General features: G+C 35.8%; 1 protein-coding gene across 1 annotated transcript; it reads left to right on the top strand.

The window, feature by feature from the left end:
• Window positions 1-644: 644 nt before the first annotated feature.
• On the top strand, window positions 645-11,472 carry FOXF2 (forkhead box F2). Its single transcript, XM_056518469.1, has 2 exons — window positions 645-1,938; window positions 10,251-11,472. The coding sequence occupies exons 1-2, from the start codon at window positions 975-977 to the stop codon at window positions 10,415-10,417; spliced, it is 1,131 nt and encodes a 376-aa protein (XP_056374444.1). The 5' UTR covers window positions 645-974; the 3' UTR covers window positions 10,418-11,472.
• The last annotated feature ends 826 nt before the right edge of the window (window positions 11,473-12,298 follow it).

Here is a 12,298-nt window from a genome sequence, read left to right as displayed (position 1 = left end):
ATATATATATATATATATATATATATATATATATATATATATCTTTAGATTCTGACACATGCTATGCTAAGAGGACACGTGTAGGTGACTTTAGTTGTGGCTGTGTGGGGGCTCACTTCGTAGACCAGTGTTTCCCGACCAGAGTGCCTCCAGTGGTGCGAAACTACAACTCCCAGCATGCCCGGACAGCCTTCGGCAATGACCTGAGCCTGTGGCGACCCCCCCCCCCCCCCCCCCCCCCCCCCCCCCCCTCTCCTGCAGATCCCCCTAATCCTAAACAGTGCGCAGTCCTGAGGGAGCCCGGCCTGGCAGGGGGGTGCAGCGCCGCACCTCGGAGTCTGGCACTATGGCGTGTGGCTGTGTTGACTAAAACGTCTGAATGAGGTTGATAAATGGTGTAATTGCGTGTATTAGAGGAGGCAGTTAGAAGGATTGGCTGCCCACATGACGAGTGGACAGGGGCCAGATGGAGGGGGTGGTCCCTTCCCCGCTCTGCTCTCTGGATGGAGTCAGGGGGGTCTAAGGGAGAGAAAATCCCGAGGAGACAGATTTAGGAGAGTGCTAGGTGGTCGCCTTCATGTCAGGCTCTTATAGGGATCGCAGAGAGGGACAGAGATGGCTCCCGGCCTGAGGAATGTGCTGTGATCTGGTCGGGCTGTGCTGTGATCTGGTCGGGCTGTGATCTGGTCGGTGATCTGGTCGGGCTGTGCTGTGATCTGGTCGGGCTGTGATCTGGTCGGTGATCTGGTCGGGCTGTGCTGTGATCTGGTCGGGCTGTGATCTGGTCGGTGATCTGGTCGGGCTGTGCTGTGATCTGGTCGGGCTGAATCAGGGAGTGAAGGGACATTATCCTGCAGACAGCTGAGGCCGGGGGTCTGAGCCCAGGACTTCACCCCTCCAGAGGATTTCATGTCCTCAGGTCACTGAGTCCTAGGACCTACCTACCACAGTGTGCATACTGTCAGTGTGTCCAGATGACCACGGAGAACCATAACCAGCACTTAGACCCTTCAGCTCCCCTCTCTTCCAGCCCCACCACAGGGGCTCTGATAAGCCAGCAGTCCGCGGCCATGGACACCTCCTCCTCCACTTCATCATCATCCAAGAACAAGAAGCCAAACTCCGGGCTCCGGCGTCCAGAGAAACCTCCTTATTCGTACATTGCCCTCATTGTCATGGCCATCCAGAGCTCCCCCACCAAGAGACTCACCCTCAGTGAGATATACCAGTTCTTACAAGCCAGGTTCCCCTTCTTCAGGGGCTCCTACCAGGGCTGGAAGAACTCTGTCCGCCACAACCTGTCCCTCAATGAGTGCTTCATCAAGCTGCCCAAGGGGCTGGGGAGGCCGGGCAAGGGCCACTACTGGACCATCGACCCTGCCAGCGAGTTCATGTTTGAGGAAGGATCTTTTAGAAGGAGACCTAGAGGCTTCCGAAGAAAATGCCAAGCTCTGAAGCCCATGTATAGGATGATGAATGGCATAGGCTTTAGTACTTCTATCCTACCCCAAGGATTTGATTTCCAGCCCCCACCAGCTTCCCTGGCATGTCATAGTAATGGCTATAACTTAGATATGATGACAAACTCTATGACAGGAGGATACGATGGATTGAGTGGAGGTCACCATGTCCCACATATGTCCCCCAATCCTGGGTCTACGTATATGGCCAGTTGCCCTGTCTCTTCTAGTGGTGACTATGGACCTGACAGCAGCAGTAGCCCTGTCCCTTCTTCTCCGGCTATGGCCAGTGCTATGGAATGCCATTCTCCTTACACCACTCCTACGGCCCACTGGGCATCATCGGGGGCCTCGCCCTACTTGAAGCAGCAGGCTATGCCACCTAGTAATGCGGCATCTGCAGGGATACACTCAGGCATGTCCCCCTACACCTTAGAACAGACATACCTCCACCAGAACACCAGGGAGGACCTCTCAGGTAAAGGCTATTTCTCTTACTATTAGCATCATTATTGTTATTATCATCATCATTATCATTTAATTTTCGTTTTAAAAAAATCGAATCTCCTATGCTAAGCTGTATTTTAATTGACCAATATTGCTGTGTTACAAATACTGTATGGCACCATTAGAAGAACCACATTGTATCCATATCTTCGCCTGCACAGAATACACCATATTGTCTGCGCTGTGGGGACTTTAACTTTCCCCTTAATTGAATTACCAGTCAAATCAACGCTAAATCTGATGTATATGGACAGTGTATCCATTACATTCTACTAAATGGAGACACAAGTGAGGGGAGCTGCTGAGGGGTGGATGCCTGTGTTCACAGGTCATGTAGAAATCATGGAAATGGGGCTCCTGGGACATCACGTTAGGCACATTCATCAGCACTAATATGGTCCTAGACGTCTATCTATTTATCAGTCTAATTGTCTATCATCTATTTATTTATATATCCATTCATTTATTTATTTATTACTCTTTTATCTATCTCTAATGTCTATTTCTTAGATCTATTTTATCTCTGTGCATTGAATCAGTTCATCGATAGATATATATATACAGCAGAGTTATAAATATTTATTTCCCACACAAGCGTTCTGTGATCACACACTATCTATCTATCATCTATTTATTTATTTATTTATATATCCATTCATTTATTTATTACTCTTTTATCTATCTCTAATGTCTATTTCTTAGATCTATTTAGTTCATCGATATATATATAGATATATATACACACAGCAGAGTTATAAATATGTATTTCCCACACAAGCGTTCTGTAATCACACACTATCTATAATCTATTTATTTATATATCAATTCATTTATTTATTACTCTTTTATCTATCTCTAACGTCTATTTCTTTATTTCTTAGATCTATTTTATCTCTGTGCATTGAATCAGTTCATTGATAGATAGATAGATAGATAGATAGATAGATAGATATACACACAGCAGAGTTATAAATATGTATTTCCCACACAAGCGTTCTGTGATCACATCTATCTATCTATCTATCTATCTATTTATTTATTTATTTATATATCCATTCATTTATTTATTACTCTTTTATCTATCTCTAATGTCTATTTCTTAGATCTATTTAGTTCATCGATAGATATATATATACAGCAGAGTTATAAATATGTATTTCCCACACAAGCGTTCTGTGATCACACACTATCTATCTATCTATCTATCTATCATCTATTTATTTATTTATATATCCATTCATTTATTTATTACTCTTTTATCTATCTCTAATGTCTATTTCTTAGATCTATTTAGTTCATCGATATATCTACATACAGCAGAGTTATAAATATGTATTTCCCACACAAGCGTTCTGTGATCACACACTATCTATCTATCCATCCATCTATCTACACAGCTGGCTGTAACAACACAAAGAGGGATGTCAGGCAGCAGAACATGGTGGATTTGTAGAGGGAAATGTGCGCATAGACCTTCTAAATGCGGGTGGCAGAGGTTACCCAAACAAAGACAGTCTAGGCTGGACCACACCGGAGAGGATTTGAGCCTGACTTACCCCACATGAGAGTGGCCTCTTGTCCAATTTTATGGGAATTTCAACAAGTAACAACTGCAGAAAAAAATGTCTCAGAACAATATTTTAATACCCCCCTTGGCTGAGCTGCCAATCATCATAAGGAACCCAGAGAACCCTCTTATCTGTGGAGACATCCCCTATGGGAGGTTATCTATATAATCCCGGATTGTGAATCCACTCGTCCGGATTACATGACCTGTAAATCTACATTTCTATTTTCACTAATATACAGGATAGAGATCTTACTTCTAGTAAACAGGATAGAGATCTTCTACTATACAGGGTATATATATTCTAATATACAGGACAGAGATCTTCTACTATACAGGGTATATATACTAATATACAGGATAGAGATCTTCTACTATACAGGGTATATATATTCTAATATACAGGATATAGATCTTCTAGTATACAGGGTAGATATATTTTAATATACAGGATAGAGATCTTCTAGTATACAGGGTAGATATACTCTAATATACAGGATAGAGTTCTTCTAGTATACAGGGTAGATATATTTTAATATACAGAATAGAGATCTTCTAGTATACAGGGTAGATATATTCTAATATACAGGATAGAGTTCTTCTAGTATACAGGGTAGATATATTCTAATATACAGAATAGAGATCTTCTAATATACAGGATAGAGTTCTTCTAGTATACAGGGTAGATATATTCTAATATACAGGATAGAGATCTTCTAATATACAGGATATAGTTCTAGTATACAGGGTAGATATATTCTAATATACAGGATAGAGTTCTTCTAGTATACAGGGTAGATATATTCTAATATACAGGATAGAGTTCTTCTAGTATACAGGGTAGATATATTTTAATAAACAGGATAGAGTTCTTCTAGTATACAGAGTAGATATATTCTAATATACAGGATAGAGTTCTTCTAGTATACAGGGTAGATATATTTTAATAAACTGGATAGAGTTCTTCTAGTATACAGGGTAGATATATTCTAATATACAGGATAGAGTTCTTCTAGTATACAGGGTAGATATATTCTAATATACAGGATAGAGTTCTTCTAGTATACAGGGTAGATATATTCTAATATACAGGATAGAGTTCTTCTAGTATACAGAGTAGATATATTCTAATAAACAGGATAGAGATCTTCTAGTATACAGGGTAGATATATTCTAATATACAGGATAGAGTTCTTCTAGTATACAGGGTAGATATATTCTAATAAACAGGATAGAGATCTTCTAGTATACAGGATAGATATAAATTAATAAACAGGATAGAGTTCTTCTAGTATACAGGGTAGATATACAGTAATATACAGGATAGATATATCTTAATATACAGGATAGAGTTCTTCTAGTATACAGGGTAGATATATTCTAATAAACAGGATAGAGTTCTTCTAGTATACAGGGTAGATATATTCTAATAAACAGGATAGAGATCTTCTAGTATACAGGGTAGATATACAGTAATATACAGGATAGATATATCTTAATAAACAGGATAGAGTTCTTCTAGTATACAGGGTAGATATATACTAATATACAGGATAGAGTTCTTCTAGTATACAGAGTAGATATATTCTAATAAACAGGATAGAGATCTTCTAGTATACAGGGTAGATATATTTTAATAAACAGGATAGAGATCTTCTAGTATACAGGGTAGATATATTTTAATAAACAGGATAGAGATCTTCTAGTATACAGGGTAGATATATTTTAATAAACAGGATAGAGATCTTCTAGTATACAGGATAGATATAAATTAATAAACAGGATAGAGATCTTCTAGTATACAGGATAGATATAAATTAATAAACAGGATAGAGATCTTCTAGTATACAGGGTAGATATACAGTAATATACAGGATAGATATATCTTAATAAACAGGATAGAGTTCTTCTAGTATACAGGGTAGATATACAGTAATATACAGGATAGATATATTCTAATATACAGGGTAGAGATCTTATTTTTAGTATACAGGATAGAGATCTATTATACAGGTTAGATATATTCTTATATACGGGATAGAGATCTTCAGTATACAGGGTAGATATACAGTAATATACAGGATATATTCTAGTGTACAGGGTAAAGATCTTATTTTTTTGTATACAGGATAGAGATCTTCTACTATACAGGGTAGAAATCGTACTTCTAATATACAGGATAGAGATCTTCTATCACTTATCCAGGACATTATTATATAGTCCAGTGTTTTCCAACCAGGGTGCCTCCAGCTGTTGCAAAACTACAACTCCCAGCATGCCCGGACAGCCGAAGGCTGTCCGGGCATGCTGGAAGTTGTAGTTTTGCAACAGCTGGAGGCACCCTGGTTAGGGGACATTGATATAGTGACTGGTTCGCAGTATAATCACAAAGATATAACGGGATCCTGTGCTGCCACCTATGTTATACAACTGATATCTATTAATACTGATGGTCATGCTTTATTGCTGTATTAATAGCAGTTCATGACTTATGATATGTGTAAATGTAATAATAATAATATTATATATATATATATATATATATATATATATATATATATATATATATATATGTATACACACACATTTCTTTTACCTTTGTAAAGACACTTATCCTGTCATTGTCTTCTCCACAGTTTAGCACCATCCCCCAGGCTTGTTGGGGCAGACATATGGAGGACGATATTGTTTATGTATTTTATGCATAACTTTGTTTTTTCACTTGTAGAAAGTTTCTGAGAAAGAGGAAAAGTCTAATAATGTCCACTGGACAACAACTTCATGGTCAGAGGGCGCCCAGGAGACCTATAGTTTGGAATCACATATGCAGTTTATGCAGTTATTACAATTCTTGATTTTATTTTATTTTTTTATTATTGTTTTTTTAATCCAAAAGTAAAGTAAAGGCAATAATGAAGGGGGAGACATATCTTCTCCCCTTTGGATCTACCCCTAGTTTGGCAACAACAGCAAAATAAATATCAATAACTGTATATGTGAATCAAACCATATACTTGGGTCTATTGTGTGGGCTTTTATTCTGTGCTTATTCACGATAAAATGATTACTTTCCATCAAACAATATAAACATAAACTAGAAATAAAAAACAATCATAGTGGAATCTACATGTCTATGGGAAAAGTGGATGACATTTTAGCCTGTTTTGGGGCTTTTATAAATAATACAATGTTTGGCTTTGGAAATGTGATATAAAATATCAGCGATGTTCTGCTGCGGATGTTCTGCAGTTTATTTCATATCCATATTCGAAGTAACATTAAAGGTTAAAAAATAAAAATAAAAAAAATACATCCAAATTTGACAAACTCCATAAATTTGTCGGGTCTATGATCCCCATAATAGGACCAATAGAAGAATTAGTATTCTGGAGGTTATTGGTACTTAAATGGTTATCAGCGATTTTTTTGTTATTACAGTTTGTTCAATGAAAGGTATTTAAAGGGCCAGTGTCACGGTGTAATAAATCTACAGCATTACAAATAAGGGCTCTTGATGTGGGATCAGATAAGGCTGCTGCCAGATCTCCCCCTCTCCCTTATCTGGCCAATCTGATGCGTTCTCTTCGTTAGCACTAGGCCAGTTCTCAGCCCCAATTAGGAGTCATGCGGCTCGTTAAAGAGAGTCCCCGATTTACATGCTATTCACCTGGAGGAGCCGAATGAATTCTTAATGACATAACGAGGTGTCTGCAGCCGGTAATGAGCCCGGTGCATGGGAATCGCTTTACGGCCGCATTCCTCACCTCTTCTACATTAAATCTCTAATACTTTGAGCTCCGCACTTTCATGTTGTATTACATCCAATATCTGGGCACATTGTAACCACAGCGCCTGCTTTACTGAGGTTTGGAAATACATATTTTCTCACGTTGTTAATCCATGGAAACTGATTAAATCCGGCTCATAACTGGGGAATGTGGAAACTGGTGTAAGGTGAGGAGCTGCAGGCAATGCTGGGGAAGCAAGGAGGCGGAAGAAAAAGGCTACACCAATATTATATCCAGGAATAGATCATATAGACAGGAAAGAGGTCAGATAACTAGGTACATAGACTTATTACAGAGATGATAGATAGATAGATAGATAGATAGATATAGATGATAGATACTAGATAGATAGATGCATAAATGATAGATATATACTAGAGAGAAAGAGAGAGAGATAGTTATAGATAGACATTAGATTGGTAGATATTAAAGAGACAGATAGATAGATAGATATATAGATAGATATTAGATAGATAATATATATATATATATATATATATATATATATTAGATAGATAGATATTAGATAGTGAGATATTAGATTGGTAGATATTAAAGAGCTAGATTAATAGATAGAATATATGTTAGATAGACAGACAGATAGATAGATATTAGAGAAATAGACAGGACAGACAGGTAGATTTTAAATATCTAGACAGATAGATAATACATACATACATACATACATACATTGGTAGGTATGCCTATTACTGTTACTGTTATTATTAACATAGATAGATAGATAGGACAGACAGAATATCTAGACAAATAGATACATACATACATACATACACACATACATTCATAGATGGATAGATAGATAGAAAGATAGATATTAGATAGATAGGACAGATAGATATTAGGTAGATAAATATTAGATAAATAGATGATAGATAGATAGATATGAGGTAGATAGATAGATAGATATGGAATAGATAGATAGATAGATATGAGATAGATAGATAGATAGATAGATATGAGATAGATATGGAATAGATAGATAGATATGAGATAGATAGATAGACAGATAGATACATGCATATAAGATAGATAGATGTATATATGGTAGATAGATACATAGGACAGATACATATTGGGTAGATACATATTAGATAGATAGATATTAGGTAGATAAATATTAGATAGATAGATGAAAGATAGATAGATAAATATATATATGGTAAATATATATATATATATATATATAATATATTCAATATATAAATATGATAGATCAATAGATGCATGCATATATGATAGATAGATGGTAAATAGATAGATATATGTATATATGGTAAATAGATAGATATGATATATATATATATATATATATATATATATATATATATATATATATTCCATAGATAGATATTAGATAGATAAAGATAGATTGATAGACATTAGATAGATAGATATTAGATAGATAGTAAATAGATAGATATGACAGATGTATATCAGATAGATAAATATTAGATAGATAGATATTAGATAGATAGATATTTATTTATTAGATAGATAGATAGATAGTAAATAGATAGATAGATATTAGATAGATAGTAAATAGAAAGATAGATAGTAAATAGATAGATATGACAGATGTATATTAGATAGATAAATATTAGATAGATAGATAAATAGTAAATAGATAGATAGATAGATATTAGATAGATAGTAAATAGATAAATATATATTAGATAGATAGTAAATAGATAGATAGATATATATTAGATAGATAGATAGTAAATAGAAAGATAGATAGATATTAGATAGATGTGACACATATATATTAGATAGATAAATATGAGATAGATATTAGATAGATAGATATTAGATAGATAGATATGACAGATATATATTAGATAGATAAATATTAGATAGATAGATATTAGATAGATATTAGATAGATAGATATGACAGATATATATTAGATAGATAAATATGAGATAGATAGATATGTATATGGTGCAATGTGCAGCTTGTTCAATATACTGATTAAACACAACATGAGGATCACAAAGAAAACTCCCATATTCGTATACACATATATTCATACTTCACGGATATCCATACGAAAACACAAAGAGACATATTTCATTGTTTCTCATTCCCAGTCTTTCCGATGCTATAGCTGTTATGTGCAGGTTTATTAGTGGTATATTACTGTTGCATATTACTGTTGTATATTACTGTTGTATATTACTGTTGTATATTACTGTTGTATATTGCTGTTGTATATTACTGTTGTATATTACTGTTGTATATTACTGTTGTATATTACTGTTGTATATTACTGTTGTATATTGCTGTTGTATATTACTGTAGTATATTACTGTTGCATATTACTGTTGTATATTACTGTTGTATATTGCTGTTGATTATTACTGTTGTATATTACTGTTGTATATTACTGTTGTATATTACTGTTGTATATTACTGTTGTATATTGCTGTTGTATATTACTGTTGTATATTACTGTTGTATATTGCTGTTGTATATTACTGTTGCATATTACTGTAGTATATTACTGTTGTATATTACTGTAGTATATTACTGTTGTATATTACTGTTGTATACTACTGTTGTATATTACTGTAGTATATTACTGTAGTATATTACTGTAGTATATTGCTGTTGTATATTACCGTAGTATATTACTGTAGTATATTACTGTAGTATATTACTGTTGTATATTACTGTAGTATATTACTGTAGTATATTACTGTAGTATATTGCTGTTGTATATTACTGTAGTATATTACTGTAGTATATTACTGTAGTATATTACTGTTGTATATTACTGTAGTATATTACTGTAGTATATTACTGTAGTATATCGCTGTTGTATTTTGCTGTTGTATAGTATATCATTGCTTAGATCTACCTGCTATATACATATCTAGTATATTAACACGGCTGTTTGTATTGCAGTGGGATTGCCCCGTTACCAGCACCACTCCTCTCCAGTGTGCGACAGAAAGGATTTTGTCCTCAATTTTAACGGGATTTCTTCTTTCCACCCGTCTGCCAGTAGTTCTTACTATCACCACCACCATCACCAGAGTGTCTGCCAGGATATAAAGCCCTGCGTTATGTAGGGGTAGACTGGACTCCGGGGCAAGGATCCTTATTCATGGCTTGTTCTCCTTAGTGCTGGACCAGGCTCATAGACTGCACTGTAATCAGTTACCCATGACCCATCACTGCTCTGCTGGATCCGGGTCATGTTCTGTGCCTAGATGATCGGCCGTGGCAGGTGGAGTCGTGTCCCCATGGTCCCTGGTGGCTGGTGGCAGTCTAGTCCCTTTATCTTCCCTCTCCCCATGGACTTGTTCATGTATTGAGGCACTTATCTGCATTATTGCTCTCCAAACACAGGTAATAATAGAGTCTCCTATGTTTACAGTATTGTGTTCAGGAAACTGTCCAGACACACAAGGACCATTTCCAATATCCAGTATTGTCCCTGAGGGTCACATGCACTTCTTACATGAACTGTAGTTATACAGTATCTACCAACCTATTACAGAGACCTTTCCTTGTCTTTCTACCCACCTTGCGATGTACCAATGTGAATTTACACCTTACTGTAATCCACTTTTTTTTTTTACACCTGCAAAACAGCAACTCAATCTGTAATCCAACATTAAGTATTACAGAATACATTCCTTATGGTAATTAAAAAAAATAAGAAAAACTGTCTTCTAGTTTGAATGAACCTATTAGTGTATTTTTTATATATTTTAAAAAAAAATGTTTTGGTGTAACAAAATGTTTTCTTGTTTGTCCTTTTAAATGTAAATATTTTCCATGTGACTTAACCATGAATCATGGCTGATGTCGTAAAATGATCATCTGTAAAAATAATCTCCACAAGGTGGAAACCATCCAATGATTCTAAATTCTGGAGAAGAGACAAAATCCGACAACGCTTCTACCCCCATTACCAGTGTATATATACTAGGAAATAAATAATTTAGGATGGAGGGATACATAGAAAACAATGCTGTTATTGTGTCCAGTTGTTATGTCGCAGAATCTGTATAATCATCACACTATGCTTTGTAAGGGAAGATTATATTTGCACTTATGTAGTCGGGAAATATTGTTTTTGTAGTCGGATGTACATTTTCTTTTCAATAAACGTGTATAAACCTGATTGCAGGTCCTGTGTGAATTATGCTAGTGTGATATCTAGAGGTATGTCGCGATATAACATGGAGCATAAGACACAGGTCAGCTCTGGCCTCCTCCTCTCCCTGGTGGTTTGCAGATTAATGATGCTGCACTGCATATTGCCGTCTATATTTATTTTTCGAAGCCCTATTTACATTGAACCAATATAAACTGTGAATTGCCAGAAGTCTGCTGTTTCCTGTCGTGTTCCCAGATCCTATTAATAAAAGGTTGATAGTAAATACAGGAGACTCCTGCAAAGTGCTGATGTCTCTTAGACAGGCTGCAGCTGCACTGCTGAGCTGACATGTGACTGTCTCATTACAAACTCCTCTCACCTCAGTCTGTGGACCTCACAGCAGCTGTCAATCTTATAAAGCACTGTTTTCCAGTGTGTCTCCAGCTGCTGCAAAACTACAACTCCCAGCATGCCCGGACAGCCGAAGGCTGTCCGGGCATGCTGGGAGTTGTAGTTTTGCAACAGCTGGAGACACATTTTTTTGTAAAACATTGTTATACAGGGTATCTATATTTGAATCCAGAAAATACTAACTTATCAATATCACAAAAAAAACACACCAATGAGTATAAATTAATATTAGCACCATATATGTATATTACTATAATACTTTTAATAGTTCTTTATTTAACAGATTTATTTGGCAGATACAAAACTACACTTTATTTATTTACAAATAGCAGAATGTCACTTATATTATTTATTTACTCAAATTTCAATATAATACACAATGGGGGGAGATTTATCATTCAAAGTGTACCCTACTCTTTTTTTTTACCGCCGT

The sequence above is a fragment of the Hyla sarda genome, chromosome 5, assembly GCF_029499605.1.
Source record: "Hyla sarda isolate aHylSar1 chromosome 5, aHylSar1.hap1, whole genome shotgun sequence".
Classification (NCBI taxonomy): domain Eukaryota; kingdom Metazoa; phylum Chordata; class Amphibia; order Anura; family Hylidae; genus Hyla; species Hyla sarda.
This window is presented reverse-complemented; position numbering and strand designations above follow the sequence as displayed.

What these genes read in the sequence shown, in the direction of transcription:
- FOXF2 (XM_056518469.1), top strand. Translation starts at nt 975, where the DNA reads ATGACCACGGAGAACCATAACCAGCACTTAGACCCTTCAGCTCCCCTC. An exon ending in CACCAGGGAGGACCTCTCAG is followed by an intron (nt 1,939 to 10,250) that starts GTAAAGGCTATT and finishes TTTGTATTGCAG; the next exon opens with TGGGATTGCCCCGTTACCAG.